At 44.9% G+C, this 17,281-nt stretch overlaps 1 protein-coding gene across 1 annotated transcript; it reads left to right on the plus strand.

Moving 5' to 3' along the window:
• The first annotated feature begins 364 nt into the window (after positions 1-364).
• Positions 365-12,741, plus strand: dok2 (docking protein 2). The gene is made up of 10 exons (XM_070903739.1): positions 365-424; positions 1,976-2,116; positions 2,333-2,500; positions 5,075-5,178; positions 7,528-7,535; positions 8,760-8,926; positions 10,583-10,867; positions 11,271-11,387; positions 11,890-12,615; positions 12,673-12,741. Exons 1-10 carry the CDS (start codon positions 365-367, stop codon positions 12,739-12,741), a joined length of 1,845 nt encoding a protein of 614 aa, XP_070759840.1.
• The last annotated feature ends 4,540 nt before the right edge of the window (positions 12,742-17,281 follow it).

The raw sequence follows: 17,281 nt of genomic DNA on the forward strand, positions 1-17,281 counted from the left end.
AGAAGAGGAGGTGAAAGAGAACAGGAGGAGGAGATACAGGAGAAGCTCACGAAAAGAAGTGCGACGAAAAGAGTAAGAAACAACGCAGAGGAGGAGTAAAAAAGAAGAAAGTGGACAACAAGTAGGGGAGGCGAGAGCAGTTGAGCCTTTAAGCGGAAGAGGAAGCCGAAAGTCAGAGAAGAGGGTGAGGGAGGCAAGGAGGAAATACAAGGAGGCGAGACAAGGTAGGAAAGGAGGAGATACCAGAGGAGGAAGAAGAGGAAGAGAGGAAAGGAGGCAGGCATTGAGAAAAGTGGAGCACAAAGAGAAGAAACAGAAGAGGTGAAGAAAGGAGGAGGAGAGGAGGAGGACCTGCAGTGCCATCATGGAGGAGGACATCAGGAAGCAGGGGATGCTGTACCTGCAGCAGCAGAGGTTTGGAAAGGTACCAGCAGCTGAGCTAATGCTAATGCTAACACAACATGTGGCAGCGATAACAGTAACTCTACCAACCACTGAGCTAATGCTAATGCTAACACAACATGTAGCAGCAGTAATAGTAACTTTACCAACTGCTGAGCTAACGCTAATGCTAACGCAAGATGTAGCAGCAGTAATAGTAACTTTACCAGTTGCAGCGATAACGCTAATGCTAACACAACATGTGGCAGCAGTAACAGTAACTTTACCAGCCGCTGAGCTAACACTAATGCTAACACAACATGTAGCAGCTGTAACAGTAACTTTACCAGCTGCTGAGCTAACGCTAATGCTAACACAACATGTAGCAGCAGTAACAGTAACTCTACCAGCAGTAGCAGTGGAGGAGGTAGCAGCAGTAATAGTAACTTTACCAGCCGCTGAGTTAGCGATAATGCTAACACAACATGGAGCAGCAGTAATAGTAACTTTACCAGCCGCTGAGTTAGCGATAATGCTAACACAACATGGAGCAGCAGTAACAGTAACTCTACCAACTGCTGAGCTAATGCTAATGCTAACTGTACATGTAGCAGCAGTAATAGTAACTTCATCAGCGGCAGAGATAATGCTAATGCTAACACAACATATAGCAGCGGTAACAGTAACTTTACCAGCTGCTGAGCTAACACTAATGCTAACACAACATGTAGCAGCAGTAATAGTAACTCTACCAGCGGCAGAGATAACGTTAATGCTAACACAACATGTAGCAGCAGTAACAGTAACTTTACCAGCCGCTGAGCTAATGCTAATGCTAACACAACATGTAGCAGCGGTAACAGTAACTCTACCAGCCGCTGAGCTAATGCTAATGGTAACGCAACATGTAGCAGCAGTAATAGTAACTTTACCAGTGGCAGAGCTAATGCTAATGCTAACACAACATGTAGCAGCAGTAACAGTAACTCTACCAGCAGCAGCAGTGGAGGAGGTAGCAGCAGTAATAGTAACTTTACCAGCGGCAGAGATAACGTTAATGCTAACACAACATGTAGCAGCAGTAATAGTAACTTTACCAGCGGCAGAGATAACGCTAATGCTAACACAACATGTAGCAGCAGTAACAGTAACTCTACCAGCAGCAGCAGTGGAGGAGGTAGCAGCAGTAATAGTAACTTTACCAGCGGCAGAGATAACGTTAATGCTAACACAACATGTAGCAGCAGTAATAGTAACTTTACCAGCGGCAGAGATAATGCTAATGCTAACACAACATATAGCAGCGGTAACAGTAACTTTACCAGCTGCTGAGCTAATGCTAATGGTAACACAACATGTAGCAGCAGTAATAGTAACTTTACCAGCGGCAGAGATAACGCTAATGCTAACACAACATGTAGCAGCAGTAACAGTAACTCTACCAGCAGCAGCAGTGGAGCAAGTATTCAGACCTTTCACTTAATTAAAAGTAGCAGTACTTCATAGTAGAATCACTACAAGTCCTGCATTTAAAGTCTCACGTAGGTAGATGTACCTGAGAGTCTCCTGTAACTCTTATTGTCTGTGTGTGTAGAAGTGGAAGCGTGTGTGGTGCGTCCTGTACAGAGAAAGCTCCTGTTCAATATCCAGACTGGAGTTCTTTGAGTGTAAAGATGGAGGAGGAGGTGTGGAGAAGAACGACAAAAGTCTGCGCAGACAGCAAGAACACAAGAAGGTAGAATACACTCTACTGTCTTCTATCCTGTTGTCCTGTACTACTTTACTATACTATATCCTTTTGTACTGGGTTGTACTTTATTGCTCTCGGTTGTACTCTGTGCTGAGGAACACCACACGTTTCATAATGCAATGATTTCTTCTGCTCAGTTCTGATCTGTTGCCGTAGTGATAATGGACACCGTTACCTAGGTGATAAGAGCCTGTATCCTAGGTGATCCGTCTGGCGGACTGTATCCGGGTGTCAGAGATCGAGATGGACGGCTGTCCCCGAGACACGGGATCCTTCCTGATCGAGACCACGGAGAAGATCTACGTGTTCGCAGCAGACAGACAACAGCTGGACGACTGGACACACAAACTGTGTGAGATCGCCTTCCCTGTAGGTACACACACACACACACACACACACACACACACTCACACACACACACACTCACACACATCTTGTTAGCATCTACACTTTGTTATTAACACATCAGACCTGGTTTAATTAACTTGCTCTAAGCAGAAACTCTGCTGTGACGGCAGACTAGTCTGGCTCTGGATCAAAACTGGATTTGGATCTGGATACGTTCAGTACTGGATCAGTACTGGACTGTCCTTACACACCTAATCATCCATCTTCTCCAGCTCAACCAGTTATATGATCAGTGTGCCAGCAGAGTCGTGTGACGCACGATCATCAGCATCCTTGTTTGAAGGTAACTGGAGGAGGAGCAGAGAGGAGGTCTGAGGCAAGGACTCTTTGAGTCCTGCACATGTTGACAAACCACGACGTGGCTGTGATGTCAGTGGTCCTCCTCAGGTGTGTGTAGAGAAAGACCTCCTGACGTCACATGAGAGCCGTGAGGTCACATGGTGAGGTCATGTGACGGTTGTAGTAACTGAACTAAGGTCTGATCAGGGGTCGACCTCAGTGTTAATGAGTCTCTGATCACATGATGCTGCGGTGTTTAATGGAGTCACATCAGTGTTTGAATGCTGCCGGTCACCGTGGTGACACATGCTGACGTAATAATACCGCCAACTACTACTGTTGTCATAATTGTGATTATCCCCATTTTCAGAGGGGACCGTGAATGCAGCACAGGAAGTGTCTTTCTACAGACACAGCAGGACTATTCAACCTGTCTGTCTGTCTGTCTGTCTGTCAAACCAGCCTTGACTTGCTGTGCTAACTTTAGCTCGTGGACCTGCTGAGTTCCTGTGAGCAGCTTTAACTCGTGTGACAAAGAGGAAACTGCCTGAAGATCACACGTCATGTTTTCCATGGCGGGTCAGCTTCAGCTCCGTCTGTGGTGTTTCTTCTGCAGACGTCATGTGACAAACGTCTAAAAACTAAACAGAAATACAACCTTTCAGAGAAATAGTGTTCTGTCACAGACCGGGTGAGCCGGCCACCTCTGATGTCACATCCCACAATGCACCATTTTACTGACTGAGAGGAATCTGAATTGGCTGTCCGTCTTGTCCGTCTCCTCTGCTGAAAGCTGGTTAAGGATCATGTCGGAGCTTCATGAAGTGTTTCACAAAATAAAATCCAAATTTAAAGCTAACTGAACCAACACAATGTAAAAGAACAGTTTGTTACTGTTTTAATGTGAAATACTGTTTGTGTGACTATAAATAGCAGGATGACGGCAGACGGCCAATCAGACGGCAGCTTCTGTCTGCTCAGATACAAACTGACTGATCAACAGGGCTGCACACATTTAATACACAGGCTGACAGACTTTTATTTTGAAAGTCTCCTGGACGAGCTCTTCTTCATCCTCACCATCCTCTTCACCTCCTTCATCCTCTTCACCTCCTTCATCCTCTTCATCTTCTTCATCTTCTTCATCCTCTTCATCTTCTTCATCCTCTTCACCTTCTTCATCCTCTTCATCCTCTTCACCTTCCTCATCCTCTTCATCCTCTTCGCCTCCTTCATCCTCTTCATCTTCTTCATCTTCTTCATCCTCTTCACCTTCTTCATCTTCTTCATCTTCTTCATCCTCTTCACCTCCTTCATCCTCTTCATCTTCTTCATCTTCTTCATCCTCTTCATCCTCTTCACCTTCTTCATCTTCTTCATCTTCTTCATCCTTTCCATCCTCTTCACCTACTTCATCCTCTTCATCCTCTTCACCTCCTTCATCCTCTTCATCCTCTTCACCTTCTTCATCTTCTTCATCCTCTTCATCCTCTTCATCTTCTTCATCCTCTTCACCTTCTTCATCCTCCTCATCCTCTTCACCTACTTCATCCTCTTCATCCTCTTCACCTTCTTCATCCTCTTCACCTTCTTCATCTTCTTCATCCTCTTCACCTTCTTCATCTTCTTCATCTTCTTCATCCTCTTCACCTCCTTCATCCTCTTCATCTTCTTCATCCTCTTCACCTTCTTCATCCTCCTCATCCTCTTCACCTACTTCATCCTCTTCATCCTCTTCACCTCCTTCATCCTCTTCATCCTCTTCATCTTCTTCATCTCCTTCATCTTCTTCATCCTCTTCATCCTCTTCATCTTCTTCATCTTCCCTCTTAGTGATATTTTAAATTTTTCTGGAGATCCAAAGACACAAAATCTGATTTGAAAGATTGTGAAGACATTTAAGGTGTTTGTGTTCCAATGAGGTCCAGAGAAGATCAATAAACCCACCAGGTTCAGTGAAGTCCTGAATCTGATTCTTCTCTGTGGCTCCATGTAGCTCTGATGATGCAGGATGACATCACCATAGCTGTCCAGTCACTGAGTGACGTGTCGGTCATGTGACCTCATGTTTAAATATGAAACTCAAAGGCCACGTTGGATCCTTTATTTCTTTAATCTGGATCTGAACTGCAGGTGTGAACGAGACCTGAAACATGTCTCAGATCTGATGTGATCAAAGGGTTTATTATTTATTAATTATTATTATTACCTATTATTGAATAATGTGTGTGTGTGTGTGTGTGTGTGTGTGTGTAGATGAGCTGGACGGAGCACAGTGTGAAGAGAGGCAGCCTGCAGAGAGGAAACAGAGTGGATGAAGATGAAGGAATGGAGGACAACTCACTGTACAGCGGCAGAGAGCCAGGTATGCCTGTCTGTTCACCTGTCTGTCTGCTGTTCTAGTTTCTAAACAGAAGATTTGTACCAAAAGAAAAAGTACTCATTCTGCAGAATAATATATATTATCTTAGTGATTGTAATTATTGATGCGTTCATGCGTTCACCACTTTAATGTTGCAGCTGCTGAAGGTGGAGCTATACTTTATATACTGTATATTTTATATTTATAACTTCATGTTCTGCTGTGGAGTTTGTGAATAAATGCAGTGCAGTAGAAGTATGAAATAGCAGAAAATGGAAATACTCAAAATTATACTTCGGTAGAGGACTTGAGTAAATGTACTTAGTAACTTTCCACCACTGTGACAAATGCTGTGGTTCACCACCTGCAGAACATCTGGACACTTCACAAACATTTAAAAACGTGTTAGTAATGACTTAAGCAGCCAAATATAAAACTCTTCAAAAGTCTTGAAGGGTTTTGAATATTCTTCCAAACCTCCTCATGTTCGTGCCGTTTTCAGTTCCACCTTCAGTCACAACTTCCTGTCACACCTCCAACCAGACCTCACTTCCTCTCTCGCTCTTTTCCCATCGCTGCTAAATTTAGCAGCCTGCGGCTAAAATGATGCATCTATGTGTTGCAACAGACACACACACACACACACACACACACACAGCTGACATGTGTGACAGTGTAACCTGTAGGTGGCTGTGACGCAAGTTGAGATTTATAAACAGAACCAGACGAACACTCAGACATTTTCGTTGTAAAGACTTTTATGCATCAGGCAGCTGGAGGGTTTCGATCCTAATATGACCCCCTTAATCTGTAATCCAGCCCTCCTGGACCTGTAAGACTTGAGCCTTTGGTCCAGAGATCGTTGTGTTGAACATTTCTGAGCAGTGTGTGTGTGTGTGTGTGTGTGTGTGTGTGCAGTGTGTGTGTGTGTGTGTGCAGTGCAGTGTGTGTGTGTGTGTGTGTGTGTGTGTGTGTGTGTGTGTGTGTGTGTGTGTGCAGTGTGTGTGTGTGTGTGTGTGTGTGTGTGTGTGTGCAGTGTGTGTGTGTGTGTGTGTGTGTGTGTGCAGTGTGTGTGTGTGTGTGTGCAGTGTGTGTGTGTGTGTGTGTGTGTGTGTGTGTGTGCAGTGTGTGTGTGTGTGTGTGTGTGTGTGTGTGTGTGTGCGTGCGTGCGTGCAGTTTGTGTGTGTGTGTGTGTGTGTGTGTGTGTGTGCGTGTGTGTGTGCGCAGTGCAGTGTGTGTGTGTGTGTGTGCAGTGTGTGTGTGTGTGTGCAGTGTGTGTGTGTGTGTGTGTGTGTGTGTGTGTGTGTGCAGTTTGTGTGTGTGTGTGTGTGTGTGTGCGCGTGCGTGCAGTTTGTGTGTGTGTGTGTGTGTGTGTGTGTGTGCGTGCGTGCGTGCAGTTTGTGTGTGTGTGTGTGTGTGTGTGTGTGTGTGTGTGCGTGTGTGTGTGCGCAGTGCAGTGTGTGTGTGTGTGTGTGCAGTGTGTGTGTGTGTGTGTGTGTGTGTGTGTGTGTGTGCAGTGTGTGTGTGTGTGTGTGTGTGTGTGTGTGTGTGTGTGCGTGCGTGCAGTTTGTGTGTGTGTGTGCAGTGTGTGTGTGTGTGTGTGTGTGTGTGTGTGTGTGTGCGTGCGTGCAGTTTGTGTGTGTGTGTGCAGTGTGTGTGTGTGTGCAGTGTGTGTGTGTGTGTGTGTGTGTGTGCAGTGTGTGTGTGTGCAGTGTGTGTGTGTGTGTGTGTGTGTGTGCGTGCGTGCGTGCGTGCAGTTTGTGTGCAGTGTGTGTGTGTGTGTGTGTGCGTGCGTGCAGTTTGTGTGTGTGTGTGCAGTGCAGTTTAATTTTTATTTTATTTTTTTTAAATATACAGTAAGTGCCGAGAACAGGTGTGGTTCACAGTGCGTGCGTGTTGCAGTGCGCAGTGCAGTGCATGTGTGTGTGTGTGTTGCAGTGCTGCAGTGGCCGGCGGCCGCAGGACGTCCTCAGCTTTTATCTTCACAGGACAAACTTCCTGTTTCTCAACAGGAAGCTGAACTGAATCGTTTCTAATGAACTCGTCGGTTTAACTTCTTCTGTGTTTCATGTTTTCAGTCGAGTCTGTGTTTCCATTGATCCCCTACTGGTTTCTACCTGAGCTGCAGCTCTTATTGTGAGTTCACATTCAGTTGGTGGTGCATGAGGTAACGAGGTCAACCAGAACTCAACTCTAATATAAATATATGTTCATGTGGTTAGAATGACTCAGTGTACCTGAATGTACCTCAATATACCTAAATATAACAGAGCTGCAGCCTCACAGTCAAACTACTGACTGAAAGGGAATCACAGTCTCACTTACAGAGTTTGTCCCCCAGAGCGAGCTCAGCTGGTTTATCTTTATGGTGTAAAATGTCCCAAAACACCAGATCTGAGTTAGCTTGTTTCTGTGTTTGTGTTAAATCAGCTGATATTTCTTCACCAGATGCTTTAAACTCTTAGTTTTCATTTCATTTCATTCATGTAATGGCTGACAGAATGAGGGAATAAAGTTCAGTCAAACTGCTTTATATAAGTGAAGAAAAGGAGCCAAAAGAGCAAAAACAAACAGAAATGATAAAAATTAGACAAAAATACAAAGAAGACATAAACTCAGTTGTCATGAATACATAAGACAGATATCAAAAGTACTACAGTGTTGCAGTACCACAGCAGTAACATTTTGTGTATAATTGAGGTCGTGACGTGCAGCTCCTGAAGCTGCTACTGTTTCCCCACATCCTCAAACACCTGCAGCACACACACCTGTGTGAGAGTGTGTGTGTGGTTTCCTCTGTGTTAACTAAGAGGTGTGAAAGCAGTTTGTGCTCTCAGTTTAACATCCTATCACATATGGAGATAAAGCCTTCAGCGTGACACACTGTCACTTCCTGGGGGCTTGTGTTAGTGTTAGATTGAAGTGTAACCCCCCCCCCCCACACATACACACACACACACACCCTTTTGAAACCAAACCTACAACCTCTGATTAGTGCTAGCATGTTCCTGGTTGGCTAGCATGTTAGCAGTTCACCAACTCGCGCTATGAGTCGTCATCAATGTTTCATGAAGACGGGCGGATGACTTTCACAGTGACACTTTGCGGCGTGAGCAGGACCTTAAACAGTACAATTTCCCCCCGGGGATCAATAAAGTATTTCTGATTCTGATTCTGATTCTGATTAAAACTGCGTTCAACCTCATGGCCAGTTATGTTCTTCAAAACGGATTATTTTCTTTGTCCATCGATTAAACAAACGTCTTCTTTTGTCCAAAACCCAAAGAGACTCCCTTTACTGAAGAAGCTGAAACCATCAAATATTCGTCTTTTTGCTTGAAAAGTCTTCAAACATTTGAAAGATGACATCAGCATCCAACTAGCAATTATTTTTATTACCAATTAAACTGCCGATTATTTTCTTGATTAACTGATTCATTGTTTGGCCATTAAAATGTCCAAAGTGCCGTCATCAAGTCGTCATCAGTGTGAAGAAGTTCGTCATCCCTCCACAGAGAGAATGAAGAAGCTGAGAGAAGGAAATATGACTGACAGTGTGTGTGTGTGTGTGTGTGTCAGTGCGTGACTTCAGAGTGTGTGTTCGGAGGACGGAGGCGTCTGATCGCTGCAGACTGAAAGGAGACGGCGTCCTGCGAGCAGACGTGGACGCTCTTCACCTGATCGATAAGACGGGAGTCGTGTTCACCTGGCCGTACAGATACCTGCGCCGCTTTGGACGAGACAAGGTGGCAGACACACACACACACACACACACACACACACACACACACACACGCCTGGTTTAATGTTAGTTTTAGCATTGTGATGAAAACATTTATATTAGTCAGTGAAATACTTGTCTTGTTTTTGTTGTGCATTTTCAATTTTTGTTGCAGCTGTCGCCATCTTTGCTGTGTACAGTTGCCATGGTTACAGCTGTTGTTCTTGTCTGTTTACCTGATTATAGCAGACTGTAATGATTCACACACAGTGTCCATGTGACACAGCAGACTGGCTCTGTTGTTCCTGCTCATTTAGCATTAGCATTAGTACTGGCTCAGCTGCTAATACAATGATATCACAATAATAATACAATAATACATAACCTACTTTAGACTGCTGTCTCACTAGTTAGTTCTGATGAAGTTTGTTTGTTACTAAATATTTACAGCCACTGACTGAACCAACTGACAAAGCTAACATTAGCATGCTAATATCTGACCCACGTTTAGGTAGTATGGAATACAGTGAAAATGCTAACAACGTAAAATGGGAAGATTTAAAAACATTTCACAATAAAAACACAATACTGTATATCTCAAATTAAAAACCATGCTAATAACGTTAGCTAGACTAAATGATGAAGGCCCTGTGTCCACCTAAGCGTTTTTTTCTGAGGTCAGTGTATTTTTTGAAGTCTTTCCAATGGGAGCGCCGCGTATTAACGTTCTGCTCCAAACACCAGGAGCCTGACGAGGCGCTGAGCGTCTTTTCTGTGCTGAGCGCTGACCATTTTTTAGTCGTCGCCGAGAGTTGAAAAATGTTCAACTGTGGGTGAAACGTTGCGCTCGTTAGCCACTATTTACCCAGCCGTCCAATCATAGTGGAGGAGGGGCGGGACAAATGCCAAAAAGACCAACTGAGATGTTTCCTTGTATACAAAGTCACATGAAAGCAGACAGAGCGGCGGGTCTATCCTCTCTCCCTACGTGCTTCAGCCTTCCCTTCATCCTGAGCAAGTAGTCTACCTTGTGCTGACATTTTTACATTCAGTATTTGTTGATAACACAAACTATCTGCGAAATTGGGTAGAATACTTGCAACACAAACTTCTGCGTATATTCCGTATCATAGCAACCAAAGCGTCTCAGCTGAAAAAACGCTGCGCGGTTTCAGAAGAGCGCCTGGTGTTTTCAGCTGGGAAAAAACGCTTTGGTGGACACAGGCCCTAAATTTGTTAAATTGGCTTAATCAGATATTTCTCATTCTCAACTGTATGAATGCTATATATTTCTCCATATAAGAATAAAACAAACGTACATTTACACACGATTTACAGTGAAAACCTGTTTACTACTAATGTGGAGCCGTTCAAACGCGTGAACGCTTCGCTAACGTTATTGAATTACTAGATGCTGCTTATTTGTGCAACAAGTCAGCAGTTAAATTAGCCTCTGAAGAAGAGATTTCACAGATGGATGCACATTGTTGAATAGTTCATTTGTTCATTTGTCCAAATTCATCCTCTCAACATCGTGAAAAAGGTCATCGCTGAATATATCACATCATTGTTTTGTCATTGACAGAACTCCAGGACGCTCAGACACTCCACAGACAGAATAGAGTCTAGATTTTATGAAGTCTGGTTTAATCCCGGCTCTGATGTTCTTCCTCTCCTTCAGTCCACCTTCTCCTTCGAGGCCGGTCGGAGGTGTGACTCCGGCGAGGGGAGCTTTGAGTTTGACACCAAACAGGGGAACTTACTGTTTCAGGCCGTGGAAGCTGCCATCAACCTGCAGCGGATCTCCCTCCCCAAGAGACAGACCTCCGGGGGGGGGCAGGTGAGTCCAGACACCCCCCAGGACCTGAGCCTGCCCCCCCTGCCCCTCAACCCGCCCCTGGTCCAGAGCAGGACGCCACTGCTGCCTCAGCCCCGCAGCCATATCCCACAACCCCCTGCTGCTCAGGTCAGCTCACATTACAGGACGCCTCTATGTGATTTCAAAATAAAGTCTGGATTTTCAGAGTAACCGTTGCTAAAGTAAACATGGGCTAAAACCATAAGAACCAAACTCTGTTCATAATATTGGTGGTATTTTAATTTGTTCAATTCTGCATAAATCTGAAATCTACACATTCACGTAAGAGTATAAAGATGAAGGCAAGGATTCATTTCCCATAACTAATAATTTAATGAATTAATATGTTTTCTTCTTATACGAGTTTATAGTCACAGATTTCAAGATTATTTCTCAGTTTATTATCCCAAAGTCATCAAGCTTCCAGCACCACCTGCTTCACAAAGATATGTGGATCCTCAGCTGATCAGTGAGTCCTCCAGGTTAACAACTGGATGTTTTCTGTCTGCAGGCAGCTGACGGTGTGTACAGCATGGTGACCGAAACTCCAAATCTCCCGATGATTCATCACAAAGACAAAGAGAGCTCCACTCCTTCACAACATCAGCAACAACATCGCGCCCCAGTGGTAGGAAACATCACTGCTTTAATTGATTGGCTCAGTCATTTCCTCAAACGGCTGCTCGCTGTAGTTCTTATCAGACTAACAGGAGGAAATAGTGAATCTGCTGGGGACTATTTTCAGCAGCGGATGAATCCACATGTGGTGCTCTAGTGAGTATTTCGGGCAGCAGGACGGTGTGTGAGGGACTGAGTCCAGATAAACTAGAGTGTGTGTTCATGGTGATGAAGGAAACAACAGTGAGGCTCACTGATGAGTTTTATTATTATTATTAATAACAATAATAATAATAAGATATATCAGCACACTACACTGTTCGTAGAAACATTCACTGCTGCAGAGAACATCAGAGTTAAACAGCTTCATCTGCTGGACAGTTTCAGTCACTGAAGACTGGCACAATAATAAATGACCCAGAGTAAAACAGAGAGACTTTGATTGATATACACATGAAGGATAAATGATTGATCACTGATTGGTTCGTCTCTGTCACCTGTTCTGTCCTCAGACTCGTCTGGAGCCTCCGGTCGATAAAACGCTGACCGGTGTGAAGAGTTTGACTCTGGACACTCGTGGCATCCTGATCCCACACAAGAACCAGGTCAAAACGATCTCCAGCTGCCCTCTGCCACATGCTGGCCCCGAGCCCGGCCACAACCCGGCCCCGGGCCCCGGCTCCACCCCCAACCCCAACCCCCGCCTCAGCCCCAAACTGAGCTCAACCCCGGATCAGACGTACTCCCAGATCACCTTGCAGAATGCCGCGGAGCACAGCACCAGGAGGAAGAAGAGAGGGGGTGGCGTGGCTGCCCCCTGCACCCCCTCTCTTATTCCCCAGGAGCCAGAGTACTCCCTCCCCTTTGACACCATTGCCATCAATGTCATGACAGACCTCCTGAACTCCCATCAGGCTCATGGTCATGCAGCTGAGTCCGGCGCCGACCCGCTCTACGACAGCATCGACGAGATGAAGATCAGAAACCTCTTCCTGAGTGACGCCGACGCTGTCGGGCCGACTTACGGGAAAATTGAGCACATTTACGACGAGCCCGAAGGCTGTGCCGCCACCGCCGCACAGAAACCTCCGACCTCCGTGTACGACGACCCCGAGGAGATGAGAGGAGACGCCTGGAGGATTATGGGTACAGCTGCTGACCCTAAGGGCCACGAGTACCCATACAACCCTCGGGTGGACGACTACTCCGTGCCCAAACGACCCCAGAGGGTGTTTCCTGTTACACAAAGCACCAACGAAGAAGAAAAAGACAGGGAGGAGGAGCCACAGGAGGAGGAGGAGGAGCAGCAGGAGGAGGAGCAGCAGGATTCACCGTACAACAATGTGATGGTGAAGATGCCTTAGAGGAGACAGGAAGCACACACACACACTCACACTCACACACAGTCAGCTGACAGCAGTAACATGATTCACTGATGAAAGTTTGCCTCCTGATCACTGAACTCTGCCGTCTTTAGTCTCTTTATACCTGTCCGCCTGTTTGAAGGACGGTGACTGTGTTCAAATCAAGTCTCAGCTCGCCTCGTTGGTTTGTTTTTATTTCCTGCTAACTCGAGCTGCTGCTATCAATTCATTTCATTATCGATCATCATTTAGTCTATAAGATGTGAAAAAAATGACATCTTCTCACAGCGTCCGTGTTTGCTCTTTGTTTGTCTCCTCAGTTTGATTTTCGGACTTTGTCTGTGGAACACTCCATGATGTCTTTAAACGCACCACAGAGTTGAAAGAGTCTCTGCTCAGAACAACATCAGTATTTATATATTTATGAGATATGATAGAGTCTGCTTAAGCCAATCAGCAGATTCACCAAATCTGAATATCAAATCATTATTATATTATTATATTATATAAACTGTTGTAAACTGCATCATCATCTTCATCATCAGACTGGAGTTTGGTCAAACTAAACTGTTCATTTTCACACTGAATTATTTTTGTTTCGTTGCACTTCGAGACTCGAATTAAATGAAATATTCTATAAATCAAACCTTTAACATGTTTCTCCAGTGAGTGTTTGATGTATTCAGGATGTGTGTTCTGTTTTCCTCTCTGAGTTTGTGTACAGATGTTGAACAGCTGTGTAGAGCCTGTAAATCTGAAATAAATCCTCATTTATTGTCGGCCTGTTTGTTGCTTCAATCTAATGTTAGTCCAAAGTGATCAATCAGTCAGGACAGCATACACTTTCACCCTTAAAGAAAAACTACGACACGTTGAAATGATCGTATATTTAGGAGTTGTTTGAATGATTGATCGTACATCAAAGAAAGGGCTGAAGACTACAAACAGTAACACTGGATTACATGTTGCAGTGACTCTGAATCCAGCGCAGGAATGGTGGACTCCGCCACTTACAGTGAAAACTACTATAAACAGAGCATATCACAGAAATGAATGGCTGTTGCAGAAACAATAAATAGAATCAAAAACAGGGTTTGACTTCATGAAAATCTGAAGGTTGTTTCAAATGATTTTACAGTCAATGTTGTTGTCATAAACAAGATCACTACGACAGATCTGACAGTCTGAAGGAGGTCTAAACCTGGTTTACTTATGAGCATCTGAACTTTAACTTCTCTGACTTCTGTGTGTGTGTTAATGGATGCTTCCTGTTTAACACAGCAACTTAGCATAATTAAACAGACACACACATACACACACACTCAGGGACAGTCGTGTGTGTCACAGTTTAGAGAAAGATGCAGTTACATTATCCCACTCAACCTGGCTGCTGGTTGGTGGCCATGTTTGTTTTGGTACAAGAACACGTGATAGTAAGCGTTCTTGCAGGATTTGCGGGGTCGTCTACCAGCAGAGCTCCAGTGGTTACCAAGCAGGATTTCAGTGGTTACCGAGCGGTGATTCACTGGTTACAGACCAGTGGTTCAGTGGTTACAGACCAGTGGTTCAGTGATTCTTCACTGGTTACAGACCAGTGGTTCAGTGGTTACAGACCAGTGGTTCAGTGATTCTTCACTGGTTACAGACAAGTGCTTCAGTGGTTACAGACCAGTGGTTCAGTGATTCTTCATCTTCACTGGTTACAGACCAGTGGTTCAGTGGTTACTGAGCAGTGGTTCAGTGGTTATTACCGACCAGTTGACTGAACATGAAAAGAATTTGATCCCGCGTTGATCTGCTCATTTCTCAGTAAACTGGTCATCTCTACATTAAAGCTGTGTGGTTTCTCTGGTAGCTGCAGGCTGCTGTATGACTGTGATACTGCCTGACACTTCTGACTGTGCAACCAGCTACACACACACACACACACACACACACACACACAGACCCCCCCCCCCCCCCCCCCCGGGACACAGCAGGCTACAAAGGCGTCCCAGCATGCATCTCTCTGTCTGCCTTACAACACACTCAGCTGGAAACAAAAAGAGCATCATTTAATGTGTGTGTGTGTGTGTGGTCCTGTACTACTCATGTTGTGGGGACATAAAAGTCCCCATAACGTGTAAGAGTGTAAGAATGTAAGACTTGGTTTAATGTAAATGTAATGTCCTCTGAAGTGATGGAAACACAACTGTGTGTGTGTGCGTGTGCGTGTGCGTGTGTGTGTCTGTGTGTTGACTCACTGGCCTGGAAGCTGAAGGAAACCCTCTCCTCATGATACTGAACACCAGAGAATTAAAGCAGCGAGGTCACACGTGTCCTACTTCATGTTAACAGCTGAGACAACCAGGATGAGACAGTGATGTCATCAAGTGGCCTCCACTGTGTTATGAGTCATAATTTGTATTTTAATGTGATTGCGTGATTTCTTTGGTGCTGTTTCCCCACCTGCCTGAGGATGGTGCTGTTCCCCCTGTTCTGTATGTTCTTCCAGTCTGCTGAGTTGCAGGTGGCAGCTGGTGATTGGACTGGACACTGATGGCGCCTACAATGCCGGTTTCACTCTGCCTTTTTTCTGGCTTCCAACCGCACTGTGCTCAGCTGCCAACTGATCCAGTAGATTGATCTTTGTTGTCCATATTGTAAAGATCTTCTCAAGGAGCAGTGGGATGTGCTGGGCTCAGGATGGGAGGGCTCTGCAGCGGGGTTAATTAATTGTAATTTTTTGTTATATTTTTCTCTGAGTTGTTTGTGTGTGTAACATAAAGGAACAACAAAGTTAACATTCATTACACAACCTTGTGTGGAAGAATGACCATCAAACAAACCCTTGAGTGTACAGACGCACATCCTCGTCTTCACAGACACTTTGTCTGTCTAACTCTTCATGTTTACATGTGGAGGCTGCCAGCAGACGTGTCCTACCTTTGTATTCCATTGTGTCTCCAGCTGCTTCTGTTCACCTGGCATGATGAGCTTCACCTGGAGGGTGTAACACCTGGGAGGTTCAGTCTATCCCTGCCATCAGCTACCCGGCTACAGAGAGTGAAGCTCTGTGATTGGATGATTTTGTGGAGACCTGATTCAGAAACAGGCTAACTGAGTTTATCTGGAGAACTGTGCTGAGGAAAACCTGGATCCGGTTGAGATCTGGAACCAGTTACGGTTTCAGCTCAGTCTCTAAACGTGTGTGTTGGAACAGACCCCAGGTATGACATCACTCTGTACGAAGGTTGGAGATGCTTGTTTCCATGGCAACCTCAATAAAGATTTGGAGCTGCATCCCCGTTGCTGTGGCAACCATGCATGCTGGCAGTGGACATGGTGATGAATGTAATTTAAAACCAGAAACAACCACAGAAGAAGAAGAGAGGGGTCTGCGTGGTGAATTTCTTCTTCTGCTGCTCTTAATACGCACATACCTGTTTTTATCTCAGCAGGACATGGACTCATTGATTATTGATTACAGACTACAGTGTAATAATCATGATGCTCATGATGCAAATTGTTCCTGCTTTACAAAGAAAGTCGTTTTTTCTTTTTAAAAAAATACTTCTTATTGACACAGTGCTGTCTGCTGTGTGTTTCTGCACCTTTCTGTCTTTGCTGCTGTGATGTGTAAATTTCCTGCTGTGGGATTAATAAAAAGTCTAAGTCTAAGTCTAAAGTCGTTTGACATGAATCTGTGCATCAGTTACAAAAACCGTCAGTTTACTGAAAGACTGAAGATGAAGTCCATGTTTTATTGTTCATTACATGGCAGCTTCAGCGTCAGGGGAGGGAGAGCCCGGAGTGTGCCCGATCATGGTGGTCGCGGGATCAGGACACTTTATAACCTGGAATGTTAAAAAGCTCCAACAGTTTGTGTCCAGTGTTCTAAAGTGGTCTGTTAAATTTCATTGTGAGTTTGAAATGACACATACTGTATATATCACCACTATGAAAGACTGTGCTGCAGGAGAGGGGCCCACTCAGGGTTCGCTGCGGGGGGGCCCACGTGTTTGCGTTATGGTGCTGTGTAAGAAACTATGTTCATGTCTGACAAAGGTTTCACCACTGCAATAGTATTTTTTTGGTGTCTTATGAATCCAAATGTTGTATGTGCATGAAACAATAACATAACATAACTTACATTAATCCAGTCCTCCAGGAACCTGTCAGCTCAGATGCGTCTGGCCCCCCTGCGTTCAGACAGATTTCCATCCGGCCTGATTCAGGTCGGGCCAATCACAGCCGTTTATCTAATATGGGGCGGGTTTAAGAGTCGTTGAGGCATTTTCGTAAACAACCAAGATGGCTGCCGCTGCTGTGGAACATTCTGCATCCGTCAGTATTAAAGGAGCTGGACGGTCGCTCACAGATGGGGAGTGTTGGCTTCTGCATCATGTCACAAAGGTGTGTGCTGTTGAACTAGAACACATGTGAACTGGATGTTGGAACTAGCTACCTAGCCTAGCAGCCTACCGCTATGTCACACGTTCCACTGCTCTGATTGGCTGTGGCGTCCGGAGACACTTTGGTCTGCACGTTGATATCAGGC

Source organism: Enoplosus armatus, chromosome 4 (assembly GCF_043641665.1).
Source record: "Enoplosus armatus isolate fEnoArm2 chromosome 4, fEnoArm2.hap1, whole genome shotgun sequence".
Lineage (NCBI taxonomy): Eukaryota > Metazoa > Chordata > Actinopteri > Centrarchiformes > Enoplosidae > Enoplosus > Enoplosus armatus.